Consider the following 22,897-nt stretch of genomic DNA (forward strand, 5'->3'; position numbering starts at 1 on the left):
ACACTTTATTAACATAATAACACAGTTTACAGTTCATCTCATACAACACAAGTTGACAACACAAACAAGTACGCCAAGGAAGACATTTAACTTACTGTACAAAAATCATTCATACATAAATAGAGTTCCACAAGTCAATATTAACATCACATTAAATTTAAAATAACGTAAATCCACCAATCAAAGAAAAAAAACAGAAAGTAACATCAATAAAATCATTGGGCAATAACGTCAACGTCAATATCTTATTTTGAAAGGAACAGAGGAAGTATCAATCCTAGCTTGACGCCTACGCTAGTGTTCTCTTCTCTCATTGGCTGACGGCTTGACGCTGTACGTGCGTAGGCGCTTCCTCAAGTTGACTAGCAGAAACAGCAAAATAGAAGATGGTGAGTATGAAACGGGCAAAAATGCTTCAATTTCCGTCGTTTACAGACCGCCTGTCGAGTGCTCTGCTTGTATGATGTCATCCTAGACTAGTTTTCGACGTAAGAAGAGCGACGTCGACGTTTCACGGCCACTAATTTGAGGGTTTTTACTGAAGCTTCTTTCCGAAATGGATCAACGATCACATGACAGCTGAACACTTCAGTTTACAAAAAAAATAATTAACAAAACCGAAAGCAACCCCCAAAAAACCCTCTCGTTTCATTTGCACTGATTTATTTTGATTTGTCATGTTTATTCATTTTGTGTTCTTGTCGTGTGTTTAATTTATTTCACGATATTTTCTACTTTTTTGTTCCTGTTTGCCAACCAGTTAGCTTGCGATGCTAATATGCGAACAGGGACTTGATCTTGTGTTACTCTTCCAGTGCAGCATTGATGGTGTTACAGCACAATTATTAAACCTCAACTGTCACTGTCACCGATTCCCGAGTTAAGATACTAGATTAATTTGAACATTTACATTAAAAACGCGTTTTCTATGAATTCATCCATTCAGGTTTTCACCTTCAACACATTGTCTCTGTGCAGGTGAACAATGTGCACGACTTCCTCACTTGAGTCAAAGTGTAAATACTCCTGGACAAATTACTCCCAATACAAGTTAAAGTGGCTCAGTGTAATTGTTACTAGAGTTAAGGTACATGCTTTTAAAAAACACTAGAGTATGCAAGTGACTTTTTAATTTAAAAAACATAGTTGTTTTTTCACAATGCATGAGTGCAGTTTCACATGCTGAGTGCATGCTACAGATTTCCAGATTTGCTGTTCTAAATTAATAGGAACAACCAAAAAAAATAATCAGCCAGGCTTCACACAGTGAGAAAACTTTGACTTTGCAGACACAGGCCACGGGAGAGCAGGTGGAGAATCGTCATCCTTCTCTGACTAAATTAACTGCCTGAGCTGCGTGATATTTTGCTCTTTGTTTGCTCAAAGTTAAACCCTAGAAATGCACGACGTCCGGGTATGGCAACACCACTCAGACAAACAACACGCAGAACTACAAGAACACATTTTATTGTCTTGGATCAGATTTAGGAAAAGAGAGAAATCCCAGAAAGAAAATCCATCCGCTAACTTCAGAGCATTAATCGTTAGTAACGAGAAGATTTATAGAAATGTAGTAGAGTCATGAGTACGACATTTCTCTTTTAAATGTAAGAAGTAAATTAACTTTGTTACTGTCCAGCACTACAACTGATGCTCCGGTAGTTTGAAACACAAAGTTTGTTCAAAGCACACGTCTAGGTGCAGTTTAAAGCTTCATCACTGGTTGATTTTTCATTACAGTCTTTTGTTGGCTTGCATGCGCTCACTAAGTCAGTGCAAAGTTATACACCTGCTTCATCATTTGTCACTAACCATCAACAATAACAATCGATTCAACCACGTTGTTATTTAACTTTTCTGATTTGTTTTTGAACCATTAATATCTGTCCACGTAATCCATTCACTTTTTAATTTCTAATTTCAGTTTCCCCCTCTTGTCCCAACCCTTTTTTCTTTTTGTATTTTTTCCCCCAATCTTTGATCATGCCTCATGTCCTTCTCAACATGCACACCCTGCCTTCCTCTATCTCACTCTCTCTCCTCCTCCCGCTCCTTTTCCCACGTCTTCAATCAACCAGTCTGGTCACCGGGTAAGTTCCCACGCTCTGTGTCGGATCCCTGTTTTTCTGCTCACTTTTCTACCTGGCTCACTAACATGGGATTGCGTAGCTGTTATAGAGGTCTGCTGTGTCTGGGTTCCAAAGCCACTATTTAAGCAAATTCAATCAACCGCAATGCTTTGATTTGGAGCCCAGCAGGCAGCTATGCTGTAATGACAACTTCTCATGGCTGTTGTTTTTAACAAAAAGCTATATTTTAAGGTTTTCAACATTTCAATACTTTTCAATACCACAGGTTTGATGATACAATGTCCCAGATTTAAATGATTGTTTTTAAAAGAAAGCACCAAAGCGCTTAAAAAACTGCAGCTCTTCTGTCATGCTTTTAACCCAAAGCTGCTGCAATGTTTGTGGTACTGAAATATTACTCATATTTGTACAATTTAGACAGTGTGCAGGGTTCTTCATGCATCTCTTAGTAATTAAAAACACTCCATCTAATATCAGGTGCCTACAGACTTGTATTTCTGTTGCTGTGGTATCGAAACAGGTATCGATTTTGTTTGATTTTTACCAGAATTATATCCAAGTTTAAATATCAGATATCGTGATAACCGTATTTTACTTTTCTACTCAAAATAATCCAGAAATAAGTACGTGCGGAATCCTAAAACTCCCATGAAATATTTCAAGAACCTGTATTGAAACTTTGTGAATGGATTCTTTCCTATTCAGAAATCATCAGCTGTCCTTGTGACAAGTCATTGTAACAAACCTGTGTGTGTTTGTCACTTTAATTAATTCAACAGCTATCATTGTTTATAACTGATGTTTTAAATTGATGTAGGGTGTAGGAAAGAACCTTTAAATGGATGTTTCTCTCCAGAGTAGTTAATTGCTACCCATATTAATATTTAAAGGTATCCCTCTGTTTCTCAGTGGAGTTACAGGGTTGATTCTGATGACTTGTGTTGTGTGGAAAAATAAGCTGCTCTTATGTCCTACATGTGTAATTGAGTGTCTGGAATCAAGCTGTGCTGAGATTTTCCAATAATGGCCTGTTTTTTTATTTGAAGTAAAAATGTATATCTAGTTTGAATTCAGACACTCAATATACTCTGCTTCTTACAAACATTGCTTATTTCCAAATAGAGCTTTATGAATTAAGACTGGTTATTCATATCATGGAATTGCTCTGGAGTAAATTGTTTGGGTGCATAACATAAATCGTGATACTATTTTGCTGATCTTGAACTATATTTTTTAAATATTAACAAACTAAATTTAGTGATGTGGTTATGATGTGTGCATCCTCACCAGTGGCATCCCACAGGGCTCCATCCTTGGCCCACTTACCTTTTCAAAGATCAGCATCAAGCAGCCTGAAGTCTCCTAACCTGTCTGTGTGTGTGTGTGTGTGTGTGTGCAATGCTATCAGTTGGTCCTGGTGTTAGGTGACCTGCACATCCCCCACCGGTGCAACACCCTCCCAGCCAAGTTCAAAAAGCTGCTAGTCCCCGGGAAGATCCAGCACATTCTCTGCACAGGCAACCTCTGCACCAAGGAGAGCTATGACTACCTGAAGACTCTCGCTGGAGACGTCCACATAGTCCGAGGAGACTTTGACGAGGTGTGTATTTGTAGACAACCATAGGGGCAAAAGCCTCATTAGCAGCCCCAATAACCCTTGAAAATAACCCTGCCATATTCATTCCACCCAACAACAAAAATAAGAAATAGGGGCTGATGGAGCTCAGTTGGTAGAGTAGGTGCAGAAGCTACAGTCTTTGTCACACTTGTTGCAGGATTGACTCCAAATCCTGATGCTATTTGGTGCATGTTATCTTCCACTCTCTCCCCCCACATGTCCTGTCGCTCTATAGCTTTCCTTTCCAAATAAAAATAGCCCCCCCCCCACACACACACACACACACAATAAATAGCGACTTGGTTTCTTTAATGCTAGAGATGAATTTATTCTGTGAAATGAAAATGTCTCTAAATGTAGGTAGGAGAATATGATTCAGGTGCTTAAATTAAATTACATGGAGGGAAAGGACATGATTTATGTAACGGCAAAGAGAGAGGAAATGGATCTCTTGTTGGAACTGAAACCTAGTTACAGCGTAATGAAACTCTAATAGCTCCCGTCTTGCAGTTTCAGTTTAACCTGCCTGGTTCACATTTTTTAGAAACAGCCACATGGCGGAACTAAAATCCTTTAAAACTGTTTTTTTTTTTTTTTTTTTTTTTTTACTGTTTCCTTTGACTAGTTATGCCAAAATATATCACAGCTTCCACTGGTAGATCACCAAGAAAAAGTGCACGATCTTACTTCACACGTTTTCCCCTCAGAACTTGAACTACCCGGAGCAGAAGGTGGTGACAGTGGGCCAGTTTAAGATCGGCCTCATCCACGGCCACCAGGTGATTCCTTGGGGTGACATGGCCAGTCTGGCGCTGCTCCAGAGACAGCTGGATGTGGACATCCTCATCTCCGGGCACACACACAAATTTGAGGCATTCGAGAATGAAAACAAGTTCTACATCAACCCAGGCTCTGCTACAGGAGCTTACAGCGCACTGGAATGGTAAAGGGTTCACCTACACTAATTAAGGCTAACCACTTCTCTCTGACACGTGCATGTTGCTCTAACTTTAAAACAAGATTTCTTCTCATACTTACAACGTAAACTCAGTAGGAACACTGTGAGCTTCAGTGTCTTATTAAAAAACAGAATTTACACCAACTAAGAAGAAATATGTTTTCAGATTATATCGCAACATGGAATTCTAGTTCTCTTTCAAATGTTCGCTCAGTATCTCGCCAAAATGTTAGGTATGCTCTATTCTGAGAAACCTCACTCATGTTATCTAAGAACCAGGGTTACCTCTGTAACCTAAAGTTTATCACCAGCGTTACACAGTACAGACAGAAACAATTAAAAAGCAGACACAACGTACTGAATTATTCTGCAGGTTGTGATGACAATATTTACTCGAGGCTTTCTTATTTTGCGTCTCGATAAAATGGCAGTGATTCAATCATATGTTGAGCCCAAAGAGCTGTTTTTATGATAGTTTATATATGGTCAAAAGAAATAACTAACACCTTTAAAAGCGGTGGTTCGGGCCCGGTGGGGGCCATCTTCATGTGTGTGTGCATGTTTAAGTGTGTTTGTGGAGGTGTCCCAGTTTGTTCACAAGTCGTGCTTCTTTTGCTTCTGCAACACTGTCACATAATGTAAAATTAAACACTGAGGGCACCATAACTACGCCGATGCAATGCAATGTGCAGGTACGAGTAAGGCGGAATGACAACGTGACTTTGTCACAGCACTGTCGAGGAGTCGCAGTGTGTAAATTCATGTCATAGTACCTCACCATAGGATTAGTTTTGGGTCTTCGTGCTGAGATGAATTCAATTAGGATTCTTCTTGACTCCATCTGTTACTTAAATGCAATGAAGAAACAATTAAACAGAGCAGCATACAGAGAGGACAGACCTCCTACAAGGCCGATAGTCTATGCTTCTGTGTTGTTTTTTAGGATAAAGATCGGATACATCTTAATCTGGACTATTTCTTTCTATAATCCTACCGCATTGGAAACATTTCCTCCTCGACTGAACCCAGTTTTTTATCAAATACATGTACATTTTTTCATTTTTAAAAAGACACCTTAATGTTTGCAGCAGCCGATGATCTCCTACAGTGTGAAGTTCAGTGTAACAGGTGTAACAGTAGAACCAGACCGACTGTAATCAACAGCGTTCAGAAGTGCAGGAAAAGCCCTGACCTAAAACACATCTGCCTTCTCTCCTTACAGCAACATCATCCCCTCTTTTGTACTAATGGACATCCAGGCGTCTACAGTGGTGACGTACGTTTATCAGCTGATTGGTGACGACGTCAAGGTGGAGAGAATCGAGTACAAGAAATCCTAAAGGAAGGCGTGCGGAGGAGGAGGGGGAAGGGGAGAGGGAGAGTTGGGTTAGCGTGGCTCAGTGTATCATTTCATTCCTTACCACCAGGGGGCAGCAGCTGCCCTGAAGTCACCAACAAATGTTAATGCTGTAACAAACTGTTCAGTAACTTAACTCTAAAAGACCTGTGTATTATATTGTTTATATGTCATCAGCAGTTGCTTGAATCCAAGCTGTCATTTGGTAACTGTAGAGAATGCAATAATGTCACATGTATGTGTTATCAAAAAAAGATATTTGGTGCCATTTTCTTTCTTTTTCTTTCCTTTCTTTTTGTTATGTCTGCCCTCGTCATGTCATGTACATGTAACAACCTTTAGGCCTTTAGCTTCACGTAGTCGGCCTTTTTTCATTCATTTTGCCCCACAATAAAAATCAAATTTCACTCCACAAGTTCGACTGTCTGAATTCATTCTGAAATAGAAGATGTGCTTAATAGAAAGCCTAAACTATCGAGGTAACACAAAATGAATGTATTCATATAATGACTAATACTTATATTTAACACAGAAATGTATTAGAATGATCATTGTTCTTAGTGGTTAAATATTAGAGATACACTTAGCAACAGCCCCTTCTTTCACACTGATTTTAATGCATTAATCAATAAAAGATAAGACAAAACAAGTCTAAATATATAAACTTTATAATTGTTTCTAAAGAAATACTTTTGGTCAAAAGTCAGACAAGAAATGAGGCATTTTATCAACTCATTCAAGTGGTAAAATGTGCAGTGAGAACATTTTTATAGAAAGGTGTTTTTAGAGTATGATGGTAAGAGGAAGGTTTATAACATGGAGGGAAAATACTTAATGCATTGTTTCTTAGATTTCTGTCTCTTCTGCAAGTCTTATGAATTAAAGATGAAGCATGTGTGTACAACTGACAGATTGTTTCTTTTTTGGTTATTCTTAGTTATAAAATATTTATATTGTTTAAACATTAAGAGGTTGTTTTGGAGGTTTTGGTGATGAGATGTGATCCCATGCAGTGAACACGGGATTTCCATTAAAATGATGTCTCCTAAAGGTTTCCCTCTTTGCCACTAGGGGTCGTTAACTCACAACATTATTGATGCAGGTTTTAACTTGACATAATGACGACACTGAAGACTCTAAAGGTTGACTGTTTGACTAACTCATTTTGATCCCTTTAAGATCCTTAATCTGAAAAACACTCTGTCTGTTATCATAACTGGAAGGTTTACTGGACAAAGTGAAATTCCCTTGCACACATTATTTGACATGAAAACTCAAATTTACAATCGCAATGTCACAAATGGGAAGACGTGTCATCGTCCCGTTCTCCGACAGAGAGTGGACTCAAACATTCACTCAGAGAATCTTCCTCCTCTTCTTCTTCCTCCTGCTTCTGCGACAGCTTCATTCCACCTCCTGAAAACAAAAACCAGAACAAGGTAAACTTTATTATCCAAGAGGGGCAATCTGCTCTACAGCCAGCAGTGAACACAACAAGTCAAAGCACTGAGTCTCATATGATCTCTGAAAAACACAAATCAAAGGGGCAACGATTCACACCATGATGTCGAGGAGAATAATGGTACAACAGACAAATCTATTAGTCCTGCACTTTGGCCTTGGCAGCAGCTTGTACTCTACATATATACAGTATAGTGAGTGCAGTCGTCCTGGATGCTCCTCCTGTTGCCTTGTATCTCCCCCCTTCAGGTTGCCTTCAGGTAGAGAGGGGTGGAACCATTTGATGTCATGCAACTGGGGCAGGCTGGGTCTAAGTATCTAAGCTGTCGTCTCAGTCTGTCCCTCTCTCTCTTGTCATCACCAACTTTGGTTTGTTGACTTTGTTTTGACAGTTTTGCAGAAGCTTGTCTTCAAAGTGACCCTCCAAAATGAAGCCATAGAAAATAAAAAGAAGCCATTTTAGACATTTTACTGACTTACTCTTTGGACTTTTCCTTCTTATTAAGCTGACGTATTTTTCTCCATCTTTGTTTGTTTTGATGCTGCTGTGTTATAAGACCTGCAATGCAAACAAAACAGTGTGTAAAATGATGTAAATATGATGCATTTAAAGTAAAGGACTTCTTAAATGTCATTGTGGCTCTAAATTGATTTGTAATTGTCTTTTTTTACTCCTTGTTTTATTTGTTGAAGTTCTGTCTCCCACCTTGTTTGTCTGCTTGGGGTATTTGAAAGAGAGGATTTCCCAGGATTCCTTGCTCCTGTTTGTATCTTCTCTTTGTGTTTAGTTGGGGAAAACACTCCTGATGGATGTTTGCTTCTCCCCTCAGTCCCAGGTAAGTTCACAGAAGATGGCACAACCAGGTCGTCTCTCTCAGGGTTGTGACCTGCAAAAAAAACAAAAACATGTTAAAGAAATGATTTCTGTTCGGCTCTAACCTCTAAAATATCACGACTGAGAACTTGGAACACTCTGGAAAAACAAAAACAAGTCTTTGACTAACACCTTTATGCTCACCTGTTGGGATACACCTGTGCAGCACGTTCATGTAATGCTGGTTAATGAGGTCACGCACATGTGCCGTGCTGTAGGAAGCTGCGATGGTGTACAGATACTCCTTCTGAGCTGGTGTTAGCGCTGTGTGCTGAGGGACAGACAGAGGTCAGGGGTCACTGCTGAGATCCACACTCAGACAAACCTCAACCGTCAGGCTGACTGAAGCTTCCAGAAGAACATTTAGTTAATTATAAACGACCAGAGGGGTTGTGGAGTAGTGCAGTTTTACCTTCAGAAAAGGGCCTGCTGTCATTGTTTGGGGGATTTGTACAGTTTTTACATCATGGAGCTGCGGTTCACATCTTTTGACGTTTGGTCGTTGAGTTTTCAAACGAGCGGCTAAAAACAACCAGAGAGAGAAAAACAAACATTTAGTGTGTCATTAATCATTGTTTGCTGAGATCAGATATCAATATTTTATTTTTCCAGTTTAAGAGGCTGGACCTGCTGCCGCTAATCTGCTACACGTGTGTTTGAAAAAGGAGAAGCCTGTAAGTGGTCTTGATTAAAGTGACAAACCAAAGAGGTTCTTATCAGAGAACAGCATGAGAACAGCTCCCTTCCTGTAACTCATGAAGCGTGATGCAGGGTCACGTTCAGGTTTAGGATTTCCTTCTTTCTTTTCCACTGATCTCAAACTGCTGAGTTACACGATAGAAAGCCTGTCTCAGGTTTCAGAGCAACACATGTAAGCAGACTTGTTTTGTTCATTTAACAATGACATAGAGCATGCACATTAGAACTCTGTAATCTGTAATAAAGTGAAATAGACAGAAAAGGCGGAATTAAAAGACACTGTCCTATATCTATATCTGTGTTCTCCTTTTCTTTCTTGCCGATTTGTTTATATTTAATAAAAACTTGTGTTGGAACTTACCCATCCTTGACTCTTTCATCCCAATACTCCTGCACATGAAAAAAGATAAACACATAATCTCAGAGACATTTACAAAATGGTTTAAGAACTTATTTTTAGAGGATGATTTTTATTGTGGTCTAGAAATAAGAAGTAAAACTCTACCTTTGAAAAGCGTCATCCTGATGCAGCCTGTAGACCGTCTGACCTTCTGCAAATGTCACTTGTTTTTTCATTTTAGGAGGATGAAGACGCAGCCAGGTATCCTCCGTACAAGCAGCAGCAGCAGCAGCCAGTTCAACTCCAGTCTGAGACATATCCATCCACTCGGAGGTCAGGCCAGATAATTAGTAAACTAAGACGTCTGATGGCTAGTGGGTGTGACCTTTGCCACAGCTCGAGCTTAATATCTGATTCAGAAAACAAACATTTAAAAAACAAACACAGAGCCGTGCACTTTAACATCCTGGATTCAACTCTCAGATATATTTTACACAGATATGCAGAGTGTGACTGGTTTCATTTTTAAGTTATTTGTTCACTCTTGAAACATGCAAGTCAAGTGTCTCGTCCTTCATTGTTTGCCATGTAAATAAAAATTAAAGGAGCAATATGTAACTCTGACCCCTTAGTGTTAGAATTGATGTGCACGCAGGTTGCCATGTGGTGGAAAAAGGTGCTTCTAAGACTTTTTGACAAAAAAAGACGTGACCCACTGAAAACTGCTCCTTATATTCAAAGTCACTATTTAAAATTCTAAACAAATGAAATGGGCTACTTTTAAATGCAAAGGAAGCTAACAGCAGCTTGTTGTAACACAGCCAAAAAAGTTGATTTGAACAAAAGTCCCGTCTCTGAAAAGGCAACCAGCCAATCTTACTTCAGGACTTTGCTGTTGCCACTGGGGTGGCCAATCAGATGTCTAGGATCGCCCTGGCCACCTCCTGGCTCCGCCCCTCACTTTTACTTGTCTTGGCTGTCACTCAAGAACTTTCAGTCATATTGTTTTCTTGTCTATTTGGTGCTTTCCCCGGTTCAAACAGCTCTGGGTGGCTCCCCTTCTGAGGGAACTTCATGAACTCTGGTCTTTATCTAAAGCGTCAGCAAAACACCAGAATGAAACCTCAACTCAAAACAAATAACAAGAAGTCAGTAGATAAGTGTCATTTTGTTTTCAGCCTTAAACACAATTTGAGTGCATTCTTCTTGAAATGTGAACTCCAACTCTGGGACATATTGATTTATTGTGTCCATTTGTTGGGATTAAAGGGGAAATCCAGCAGCCAACAGTTGGATGATGGATCGATAAAGTCCTAACAGCTTTGTCTCTCAGAGAAGGGGAAATCCAGCAGCCAACAGTTGGATGATGGATCTCCTTTGGGCTGTGGGGAAAAGAGCTGGGATTCACCCTGATAAAGTCCGAATGGCTTTGTCTCTCTGAGAAGGGGAAATTTTCAGCTCGACACACCCACACCAATATGTAACTGTAGTTCATGTGACAAAAAGGGTCGAGAAATCAAAATATGCATATACTGTAGAAGTGTACTCAATTAAATTTATATTGTACAAAATAATATTTTCTCAGTCATGAGAGTTGTATTTGCAATAAGCAAGAGTGGTGCATTCAAACAACCTGAGGTTTCCATTTGAAATTCAGCTTGCCAGTCATGACTCAAGCAGGCTGTGAGGTGGTGCCCCATGTGACGAGGCTGTGGTCCTCTGGGGGTGATCTGGGAAAGTAAAATGAAAGTGAGTAAAATAATAAGTATACAAGTAAAAAAAAAAAAAGGGGGGGGGGGGGGGGGGTAAATGAAAATGAAAGGAAAACACTTTGAAGTAATCAGGATAAGACATCTCCTTCCTTTATTCTGTTCACCGTAAGTCACACCTTGAGAGCAAAGTCTGTCAGATGCAAAGGTGGGGTCTATTTACTCTCTGATAACATGCATGTTTCTCAAGTTTGACATAAAAAAGTCAGAGGTTGTACACCACTAGCAGTTTCCCCCATCAGTACAAATCATACTTTAAAGTTGATGACCACATTTTGTCTTTAAACATTCTACACATTGCAATCATGTAACCATCAATAACTGTATTGTACTACTTTGATTGACACTTGCGGACCACCACCAGCTCGGTATCACCTACAGTACATAAGCAGCAGAGTTGTAATTTGTATGCTCTACTCAACATGATGCAACCACTTTCCCTTTCCCTGCTGCTAAGCTTACACTAAAAGGAAACTGAAAGTGTGTTGATGAAGTCATGGAAACACCCTTCATCTATCTACATAAGGAATCCGTGCTATACACTCAAGGCAGAAAAACACAGCTCTGAGCGGGAAGGTGCAGTACTCCAAAGAGACAGCCGACGGGAATAATCTGCTCTAAACAATCAAACCATAAAACTGGAGAGGAGAAAAATGTTTAGACTGAAGGCTAAACTGAAGCGGAGCGGCAGGAGGCTTTTAACAGACAATAACTACAATTTTCTGCCAGAAGGTAAGTCTGTTGTTATTGTGGGTGTGCTTTTATTGTCTAAGTTTACATGCTCAACTGAGACTGTTATTGCTGTCCTCTTAATCTACAACTGTTGCTTTTGTTATTATTGTGGATTTTTTTTTTCCACAAGCCATCAATCAAAGTTGTGTACATTTAGGTGTGGGACATTTAAAGCACAGTGGTGTAGTGATGCCTAAAGAAGTGGGTATGCTCTTATTTTTTTAAGTGGCCTGTCCTGCAGAAGATAAACAGCCTCTGTTATAAACAATGACATGTAAGACTACTCTGCAATTTGAGACAGAGGAGGGAAGGTCATCCCTTCACCATCCTAGGAAAAAAATAATTCACAGCATACTACTGAATATTGTCAATCAATCAATGGTGTGAATCAGAGGAGGATTAGAAGTGGGTACACCCTATGAAGACTGAAAAATAAGCGTGTATACTCTGTGTACCTTGCACTAGACCGCTGATGAAGTCCCTTCAAAATAAAGTGTGAAAATAACAAAAGACAGACAGAATATATAAATATCAGTGCTGAAAAACAATTTCCGAAAGTAAAAATGAAAAGAAAAACGTTTCTTATGCTTTGAATTCTTTTCTGTTTAATCTTTGTGACAGCAAGAATAAATTAGTGTGTTTCAAGATTAGATATGATAAAAGACATACTATATTTAGACAGGTATAATACTTAAAAAGCTGTGTACAACAACCGCTTGGTGAGGAAAATATAAAGGTATTGGAGTTATACCAGGAAAACTGTGCCGGACCAGACCGGATCAAACTGGTATGGCCATGGTGTTAATATCAGGCATGAGGATTCCCAAATAGCTACTGGGGTGTTGCTTAGAGAGGACACACTCTATTATTGTGCTTCACACAGGTGTACCTGTAGGCGTTCCCAAAGCTGGATGTGTAAACTTGTCATTGGCTCTAATTTCACTCTCGCTTGGATTACAAACCCGTTATTCCGCTTTGATGTGATCCAATGTTAAAACTATGCAAGGCAGCTTGATAACTTTTCAATGCAAGTTCATCTGGGAATTTTTTTGGCTTAGGTAAAGGGAAAGCATGAATGTTTTATCTAAGCTGCATTTGTATATTTTATATTATTAGCACACAGTGGCGAGTCTAGAGTCTGTTGGGGCCCTGGGCAAAAATGTATTAGGGGCCCCTCCAACCACCATTATGTCTGCCAGTGTTTCAACGCTCTCCCTCTTTCTTTTTTCACTCCCAGACAGATCATTCCTCTTTGTTTTCCTTCAGCGGTTTAATTTGAATGAAGGAGTAATATGTGAGATTCTAAGCAGGGCAACGGGAGTGAGTGCTGTCAAATGGGGCCTCATTAGGGAGTTTTCCTACTGTCATTGCAAAATTTGCACATTTTTTAGCTTCTGCTGTGGTTTTAAGTTTGTCAGGCCCAAAGCAGTTGCCTGCCTTGCCTGTTGACAAGAGGCACTATATTCGATATATATATATTTAGCTTTGATTATAAATATTTACAATCTTAGCTAAATATATAGGATCAAAGCTAAATATTTAGAATGTAAACTAAATGTTTAGAAATGTAGCTAAATATTTAGAATCAGGACATGTATTTTTAACATTTATATATAACATTTAACATTTAGATAAAACATTCAACATTTAGATATAATATTTAACGTTTATATTTGCCAATGAAATTATCTTAAATTTTTATTCACATAAGTAAATATGACAAAGTTCACAAATATTTCTCTAAATGTGAATAAAAAGTGATGTTTTAGGGCTAATTGTGGAGAAATGTTGTTGTTATTTGTTGTGTGTGCAACTTTACAATCGGCGCCCCATAGTCCACAGATGGAACTTGCATGATGCTATCAGTGTGATTGATTTAAATACACAAAAAGAGGAATAAGTTAAACCTAATAGTTACATTACTGTGACGCACATAGCAGCCATGTTTGATTGTTTCCTTGGACAATTTAAGGTTCTCCGAGTTTCCAAGTTGAAATTCTGACTTCAGGGGGGCGTTCCTGATGAAGTCAGAATTCCAACTTGGAAACTCGGAGAACCTTAAATAGCCCGACGTATCAGACCATGCTTTTGAAAAACTGTAGAGAGGTTAGAACGCAGAAAGGATTCAAGACTGATGCCGAGCTGGCTAAACACTGAAGCTTCAATCTTTGTGACATAGCTACATGTGTGCACATCGACTCTAGGGAGGAGGGGGCTGGGGGGAAGCAGCTCTCTTCAGTGTTTTGAATTTGGACTGTATTATGTACATTTAGAGACATTTGGAAATTATAACCAGACAATCCGACCTGCTGGTACAACGAGAAGAATCACAAAACCCTGGATCACAAAAGTTATGACAATTTATCCTCTAGGGAACATGAATGTCTAATTTGCTTGAAGCCACAAATTGTTTTTCTCTATTAACTTAATTTCTTAAATTTGACTCTTTCATAGACTTCAACCAGTCATATGATGGGCATACCCTGTTGTCTCAGAACACCTTCAACACCAACGAGGATCAACTCTCCCAAAGTTTGGCTAAGATCTCTCTTCAGAAGCTAGCTGAAGTTCTACGAGTGGATGCAAACACCTGTGTGGATGGAAATTGTAACTCATTGCAACCTGAGCCAAATTCAAGACGTCAAAAATTGATCATACAAAGTTCGGTGTCCCAACACTTCCCAAAGCCACCAGAAGATCTGAAGAACAAACTTCTGCAGCACCTGGAAAATGTGAAGGAAACTGCGAGCAATGAGATTGTGAGGCTGCACCCCCTGTTGGAATGTATGGAGTTGACGGGATGTCTGATAGAGTGCTACCATTGTCAGACATTTTCTCACCTCCATTATCTACTCCAAAATATCAGCTCCATTCAGAGTTCCTTTGTGCTGCTGAACTGGGGTTTACAGGCATATATGAGGTAACTTTCTCTCCATTCTTGGCTTTTTATTTGTATTTTTTATTGTTGGAAATGTTGCAGAGTTAGAGGAAATGATCACTCCCATACCTAATAAAATTAGGCTAATGCCAACAAATAATTAGCTTAGCATAAATACACCACTTCTTCAACCTAATTATTCTACCTCAAAACCTCACAAACCGTATAAAAAAGGGTGAAGTGTCTCTTATATTTTGGTTTACAAGTTTCAACAAAATTATTGCACATATTTTAATTTTAATGTGTCTTAGGGCGCAGTCACACTGGCCATCTGTACCGTGCTGTACTCAAGCACGATTGCCCCCCGCTGCGCCATTCCCACGCTGGCTGGCACGGCCCGCGGTCATACTGGCCAGGACTAACCGTGCCTAAAAGCACGATTACCTCTTGTACATAACGTCATAATACAACACATGCACGCTTTATGTTATTATGAAGCGTGCTCAGTTTACAAAGAGAGAGAAAAAAAGAGACGCGCAGTCGAGTCTGCACATCAGAGAAAAACACAGAGAGCATGACAGCTACTTTACTTAGCAGCGACTTTGCAGCTTATTTTAAACAATTTTAATCAGACACAGCCATAAATAAATAAAAAAATAAAATAGACGCGCGGCCGAGTCCGCACGGACGGCCGCACATCACAACACAAAGAACATGACAGCTACTTTGTGGCTTATATTGAGTCATGTTAATCAGATGCAAACATGATACAAACATTTCTCTATAATGAAGGCTGTCAGCGTTGTGTACCCACGTGCTTGTGCTCGTGCATGAAGTGTACCGTGCCTGAGCACGATACGGAGCGGTCACACTGGCTAAACGAACTGGACTTTAGGGTTGAAGCGTGCTTGGGTACGGATGGCCAGTGAGACCGCGCCGTTAGAGGGGTTTTGTTTTTATCATGATGGGATGGAAAAAGCCACCTACTTCCCCCAAAGTTTACAGTCTATGCTAAGCTAATCACTTGCTAGCCATCGCTTTATAATTATCACAGAAATAAAAGACGACTATTAATTATCTAATCTAACTCTGCCATGAAAGAAAGTTCTCAAAAAGCTGAATTATTTGTTTTACAAATAACTGAGTCTAAATCCACCTAGAAACAATTTGAACCTTGAAAAGTATCTTCATCCATACTTTCAATGCCTTTAATAATGCACAGAATACCAATAATCTTCTTTACTTATTTGTATTATCTGTATTTTCTGTGGTAGAGTATCAGACAATGAAATTCAACAAATACCGTTCTGATGTTTGTATTTTTGGTCATTTTCCAGTCGGGATCACCTCGACCTCCCAGACCTTCCAGGACTGGAACCACCAAAAGTCGACCATCTCCTGTTGTTAGATTGGTTTGTCCAAGCAACAGACACGGTGCTTGCAGTAGTGCAGGTAAGAATACTTTACATTGTTAGAGCTGGTGGGGCTGAGGAAGAGTACAGTGCTGGTGCAGGTCAGGTCTCTAGCTTGCAGGCTTCAACCTCATCTTTTTGGTTTGTTTGCAGACAGATGTCAAAGGGTCCCTGGAGAAAATCCTGCAAAATGAGAGAAACCAATCAGGCAGTGATACAGATGAAGCTTTTGTTGGACTTTATATGGACATGATTCAGGTACGTAGAAAACCAGAGTTATTTTTGTTCATGTTTGATTCATTTTTTTACTTTAAGAATTCAAAGTTTGTTTCCTCTTTTTCAGCTTTTGGATGTTTTCTTTTGTGTCTCATAATAAAACGGTTCCTTGCTTTTTTGTTTCACTTCAAGTATATTGATGCTATCCCTAAAGAAGCACAAAAAATCAGTCAACATCTGTCTGATCGGGTGGAGGAGGTTTGTTTCAAAGAGCTGCTGAGCTTCCTGGAGAGGTGAGATAATCATCTATTACACAGATCTCACAACTTACCCTGAAAAAAACACTTACATTAGGTCGTGAAGATTTTAAATTTTAAATTTATGAAATCAAACACTTCATGAGTCATTACTTTAAAGGGGTCATATGCTTTTTCTGGTTTTATATGCTCTTTAGTGTGTTTTCCAAGTGTCCTGTGCATGTTTAGGCACATCTATTTGCAAAAACTCAAAGTCTGCGGAAACGCGGCTTCTCCTTCCTCCTCCTGCTAGCTGTAGCATTAGCTGCATGTAACGCTCGGTTCCCCCTTGAAAAATTTTTGCTAGTGTGACGTCTTGTCAGTGTGAGATCACTGATCTAAGCCCATTGGCTCGTTGTGGCAAGCCCAGCAGCTCATGTTGCACGCCCATTAACTTCTGTTGCACGCCCACGATATGCCGTAGCCTGCGGTAGCAAAGTAGTGCTAACGTGCTAATGTTTTTGCTCCCTTCGGAGACAAAGTGGCTGCATTCCCAATATGGTAAAAGGGGCGTGACATTTCCGAGAACCGTGCTGAGCAACTGACCAATTACAACAGAGCCGACAGGCCTACCAATCAGATCAGACTTGGCACACGTGGGGACTCTGAACGTGGGCACTTCAGAGCCTTAGAGAGAGAGTCAGAAGCGAGCCGGAGCATGGAGCGGCAGAACATGAAAACAGACACTTTTTTTTATAACTTTAGCTATTGTGAACATACTTTAGTAGGTACATAGATTAAATATACAAACCCCAAAAAGGGCATAATATGACTGCTTTAACTTAACATAACAGTATTTTCTCTGGTTTTAGGTACACTGCTGAGCAGATTGAGACTCTAAGCAAAGAAGCAAAAAGGGACAAGCCAAAATCGTGGCACTTCTTGAAGACTTTAAACTCCTGCAAACATCTCAAGTAAGCCCAAGCACCTCAGTCTCATTTCCAAATATTGAGTTCAGTTTGTACTGCAGTACAAAAAATAAACGCACAATTAATACATCCAATAATCTGCATGACTCATGATCATTTATAGCAATGGCAACAGTCTTTTGATATGATTTCAGGGAGTATGTCCAGAAGAAAGATACAACCATCAACGGATCAATTCCTCAAAAAACTGTGGCAACACTTGAAAAGATGGAGGACTCCACTTTCAAACTTTTGCGTGAAGTTGTGTCTGTCCTCACTGAGGTAACTGTCCTGATAAAGTTTTCTTTTTGCAGTTTATGGATGTCTATTTTCAAGAGTCAAGTTTGCCAGTTGCATGTTTGTTCTCTTCCTTTGAAGAACAAGTTGCACAAATAAGGTACAAACAAATGTTAAGTGTTGTTAAATCTACATTTTTGTCCAACAGAGACATCTTAAGAATTACTTCAAAACTGACAAAAAGCTCTTCTCCCTGAGCCATGCACTAAAGGAATTTTTTCCCAAGACACAGTGCTCTGAGGACATACTGAAGGTAAGTGGACATTTAGTATTAAAGTAAGGGTTAATTGGCGACTCTATATTAAAGCACAATTTCATGCCGATTTAGAGTCATACGACTAACTTGCTATTTACAAAAAATCGGACAGTTTCTAGCACTAAAAAGAGAACAAAATAATCTAATCGATTCTAATGAATGGAGGAAAATGTGTATTGTATGCAGCCTTTAAAGGGATACTTCACCCATTTGCATTAAGCTTTGTATCATTAGAAACCTGGTAGTATCTTTGAATGGTCGTGCATCCCGCCTTCATTTTCCCCTGAGATTGGAAATCTTTGTATTTCAGAGTCTGAAAAGGAGCTTCCAGTGATGCAAAATGACGATTTTTGCGTCACTGGAAGCTGTTGCTGTCAGCAGGGTGAAACTACAACGCTAGTTCCTCATATTTTCGAACACTGAAGCTACGGACCAATCACAGATCAGTGGGTGGGAACTCAGTCTCAGAATCGAAACTTAACGTCCGCCATATTGCTTGGAAGCTATGCTAACAGGCTCTATGGAGAAAGCTGATAATGGTGAAAAAATATAAATATAGCGGTGAGATGGCTGCTGCCGACAGGCCGGGCTTGTGCTTTTGCTGCTGCAGCCCGCTGGCCAGCGAGACATAAGGCCTGCCTGTCGGCGGCGGTGAGGACGAGGAGCCCTGGCCGGATCGAGCTGGGGCAGACTGGTAGTGTCGGTGCTCTCACTGTTTGCCTATGGACCCAGACATAGAGTCTGTTTTCTGCCAGGAATTTCCAAAATCAATTCTGGAAGAAATCTCTGAATCAGTTGAGGAAACGGCCTCGTGTTGAAGTAAATATGTCAGTAAATGTTTTAATTACTATATTTCTACTGCTATATTGTATATTTTGGAGAAACTTTAACGATCTAATTTCCCTCTGGGATTAATAAAGTATTTCTGATCCTGAAATAGAGGACCTTAGTGGGAGTGGCCCGCGATGCTGTGCATTCTGGGATTTGGCCAAGAAGGCACCAACTTCAAAATTTATTTCACATTTCTACTACATATATGACCCAATGTCAATACAGATTCATGTTTCAACGGCTGAAGTATCCCTTTAAGGGCTGGGATGGACTCCAGCCCCCCGCGACCTCAAACATAAAAATAGATTCAGCTGTTTACCCGGATTTGCTGTCTACTGCTGTTTATTTGGTTACTGTCTCTCGTCTTCCTGAAGAAAATCAAACAGTGTTTCTTTCTGCCTTTGTTTCTTGCAGAAAGTGATGGATGACGCCTATGAGGTCATCACTCAAATTTACCTCAAACATCTTCGCCAAAGAAGTCAGAGAAAGCTGCGGAGGTCCTGGAGTCCTGAAGTTGGACAAACTGTCACTGAAGATGCTGAGCTACTTCACAACACCATCGCAGAGCTGGTGTGACCAATGTTTCAGACTAATCAGTGGAAAAAGTAGATGCTGGATACAACCACTGGTTCCATCATGAGTTCAAACTCTGTATTTGTTGTATGTTATCAGGCCCCTGGTGTCCAGGAGTGGAACCTCATGCTGCTTAAAGTTGCAGAACTGTTGGAATGCTCCGACATCGAGGCAGTGAAGGTTGTCGCAGCCGAGATATTTACAACATGGAGGTAAATCTTTCATGCTGTTTTATGCCGTCGTTTTCACTGATATCAGGGGTGCAAACCTGTCGCCTTTCGGCGAAATTCACCATTTTGGATCCCAAATAGGTCATTTGTGTGATTCATTTAGATCTGCAATAAAAATATTTGGAGGGGGATGGGGGGTGGGGGGGGGTCTACTGCAAACGTCGAGTCGTTTCATACTGATTGTGGTCAGAGCAGTCTGATTGCTCAACACGGCACGAAGAAAGTACTTCTGGCCCCTGTAGCCAATCATTGCAACACGGTCGGCACGAACCCGCCCGCGTTGTTACAAAATCTTGGAGGTGTGCGACTGGGCGCATAGATCCTCCGCGGACCATTCTCGCGCCGACCGCGATTGCGCAATATCGGCACGCCGACCGCAAGAAGCATGAAACCTGATTCAATGAGTCAATGTGCAGCACATGGCTAATTTACATCACGTTATTTTTCCGTGAAAACACTGTGGAAAGATTCGAAGTCTGGCTAGCAAGCCAGCCTTTCTGTTAAACATCCTGTCTGATCATATTTACTGTTTGGTAGCCATAGGTAAAGATGTTGAGAGAAATGTGTGCTAGCTTGAAGGTAACTTCATACAGCTTTCTGGTTCATTATTATCTCAGGCAACATTAAAGTGACAGCCGGTCAACACATTTAATAAGTTAGGCCAGAGGGAATATAAACTTAATGAGAATCAGCAGGAGCAAAACATCAGGTTAATATATTGATAATGTTACATATATATGATAGAAAAGATGGGAAAATATTGCCATACTTGATGACTGCATTATGTTCTCTCAGACTCTGCCCTGAGAGCTACTTGCATCGTGACTGCCCTTCACATCACCCCTTAGTGGAACCCTGTTCTGCAAATTCATCCCATTTATAAAAAGGGACTGAAGGTTGGGAGCACGGGTTTCTCATGTTTCACTGAAGCTTTATCAAAAAGTTACAACAGAACATAGATATAGACAAGCAATTGTGTTTTTCTTATTATTTGCACCGCTTCTTTAGTCGGTCTGAATGCTAAAATCGTCTGTAAATTCACATTTTAAAGCTGATATTTTAAAAAAAACTCTTCCCGGGGGACCATGCCCCCGGACCCCCCTAAAGGGTTTGGATCCATGTCAGCTTTTTCCATCCCTGATGAGTTTACACCCCTTTGATATGTACATTGTTCATCCCATTCACTTTCATTGCCCCACTAAACGCTGGTTGGAGTACCTCCCCAATACATTTTGCCTTGGGCCCCGATAGACTCTAGAATCGAGTTGGTGATAGCAGGTTAGCCAGTGTTACATCTGTTTCAGTATTTGTAAAAGCAGCTGTCAGGATTAAACACACCTGGGGGTTTTGTTCTTCTCTGCAGCGAGGGCCCTGATCTTCTGCCCAAACTGCTACGATGGAAGGGGCTTCCTGGATGGCAGGTTGAGGAGGTGCTGGACGCCATTCCAGGGCGACAACCCAGATCTGTGTTCTGCTTCTCTGCTCTGAAGTGCTGCTGAAGGCTGACGACAATCAACTGCAACAAGCAAAGAGAGGCGAGCTGAAAGTCCACTCCGTTAAAGATATCACCTCTGATTTATATCAACCTTTTTAAAACCTCGTTTGAAGTTACACATGTGTGTACTGTATATATAAACAAGCAGAGAAGTTACTTAACCTTTGATAAGCTTTGACACAAAAGTAGGTCTTTCTGAGTAAGTTACACTAATCATATCTGATTTCCGTACATATTGTTGTCATCTCAGGACTTCTTTTTAAGTCTTCTTTTTAAGAGTTATTCTTTTTTTTGTAGAAAGCTTTGTTGCAAAAATATTTTGTCCTCGATTTGCAAAGTAACACAAGTCTTATGACACTAAGCTAAGAGATACAATCTCCACAAAAGCTAAATAGGAAAATTATTTTGGTCGTTTGAGTTGTTTACATGTTTTTTTATTTTTTATTTATCCGGATTATGGTTGAAGAAAATGGCACAATGATTGAGCAACGTTGACAGAAATACTAAGCTGAATTTCTGCTTATGCTAATTTTTTTTGCTGAACTACGCTGTTTAAGGGATTATTTTGTTAAGATGTGGTTATCAAAAGGCGTTACATTGAAGGGAAACGTTGTTGCTTACTCTTGTTTCAAACCCCTTAAAAGCTTGTCTTTGTCTTAAGCGGCCTGGATGTGTAAGCCGGATGGCGACAGCTTTTTAGCGCCAACAAAAAAAAAACCAGCCTTGAAATTACTCTCTGGAAATCCACAGGTTATTTAAATATAGCACATTTTGTGTTTGTCCTTTATTACTGCTGTTGCACAGGAAGTGATGAATCTTTTGACCAATCAGCAGACTGCAGTGTGTCTAGCTTCACCCTTTAGGGTCTGATTGGTACGCCTGGCACCCCAACAGAGGGGGGAGCAAAAAAGTAGGATGGCACGGATCGTTTATATTGGTACTATTCCCAACTTTTGTCAGTGGAAACAGCAATAGATGCGTGCCGTACCGAACTGAACTGGACTGCTTGGTGGAAACGGGGATTTTGTGTACATTTAGTTTACATACTTATTTGTTTATGCACTAAAGTTTAGCTTACACTGAGCGGACAAAGAGGCACGGTCTCTAAATTTCTATGTTCATATTTGAATATTATTTATCTCTTTATTTATTTAACTTATGAATTTATATAATTTTTCATGCGTTCCAAATGTTGTCAAACTTTACAGTTAACACAACGTGTGGTCGTACAGTTGAAGTTATTTATCCTACACTTCTGAACTACAGATTCTGTTTGAACCATTTTGATACGTCAGCAGATGTGTTGTGAATTTTATGTGAAATGTTTTTGTGTTTCCTTTTAAACGGACTTGAGCTTGTTCTGGTACTTCTGACTACTCAAAGCGTTTTCACTCCGGAGCTCACACCTACACATTCACTCACTGATGGTAGAGGCTGCTATGTCATGTGACCATCAGTATTTGCAAATTCATGCACATTCATACGCTGCCCCCGAAGCAGCTGGAGCAACTTGGGGTTAAGTGTCTTGCCAAGGGACACATCTGACATGTGGCTGCACTAGCTGGAGATCGGACCCCCGACCTTCTGGTTGAGAGGCAACCGACTCT

General features: G+C 40.1%; 3 protein-coding genes across 3 annotated transcripts; 2 read left to right on the plus strand and 1 right to left on the minus strand.

The window, feature by feature from the left end:
* Positions 1-232: 232 nt before the first annotated feature.
* vps29 (VPS29 retromer complex component) lies at positions 233-6,438 on the plus strand. The gene is made up of 4 exons (XM_020649697.3): positions 233-389; positions 3,499-3,690; positions 4,416-4,651; positions 5,889-6,438. The coding sequence occupies exons 1-4, from the start codon at positions 387-389 to the stop codon at positions 6,004-6,006; spliced, it is 549 nt and encodes a 182-aa protein (XP_020505353.1). The 5' UTR covers positions 233-386; the 3' UTR covers positions 6,007-6,438.
* Positions 6,439-6,620: 182 nt separating this feature from the next.
* LOC114922133 (protein FAM216A) lies at positions 6,621-11,122 on the minus strand. Its single transcript, XM_029282901.2, has 7 exons — positions 9,563-11,122; positions 9,419-9,447; positions 8,771-8,880; positions 8,503-8,629; positions 8,191-8,371; positions 7,965-8,043; positions 6,621-7,439 (listed from the first exon to the last, which is right to left on the minus strand). The coding sequence occupies exons 1-6, from the start codon at positions 9,718-9,720 to the stop codon at positions 7,986-7,988; spliced, it is 663 nt and encodes a 220-aa protein (XP_029138734.2). The 5' UTR covers positions 9,721-11,122; the 3' UTR covers positions 6,621-7,439; positions 7,965-7,985.
* Positions 11,123-11,729: 607 nt separating this feature from the next.
* Positions 11,730-21,294, plus strand: LOC114922134 (exocyst complex component 3-like protein 4). Its single transcript, XM_029282902.2, has 11 exons — positions 11,730-11,898; positions 14,353-14,818; positions 16,114-16,228; positions 16,342-16,446; positions 16,597-16,697; positions 17,513-17,614; positions 17,764-17,890; positions 18,054-18,158; positions 19,407-19,562; positions 19,665-19,777; positions 21,159-21,294. Exons 1-11 carry the CDS (start codon positions 11,820-11,822, stop codon positions 21,292-21,294), a joined length of 1,605 nt encoding a protein of 534 aa, XP_029138735.2. The 5' UTR covers positions 11,730-11,819.
* Positions 21,295-22,897: the final 1,603 nt, after the last annotated feature.

This window comes from Labrus bergylta, chromosome 18, assembly GCF_963930695.1.
Source record: "Labrus bergylta chromosome 18, fLabBer1.1, whole genome shotgun sequence".
Classification (NCBI taxonomy): Eukaryota; Metazoa; Chordata; class Actinopteri; order Labriformes; family Labridae; genus Labrus; species Labrus bergylta.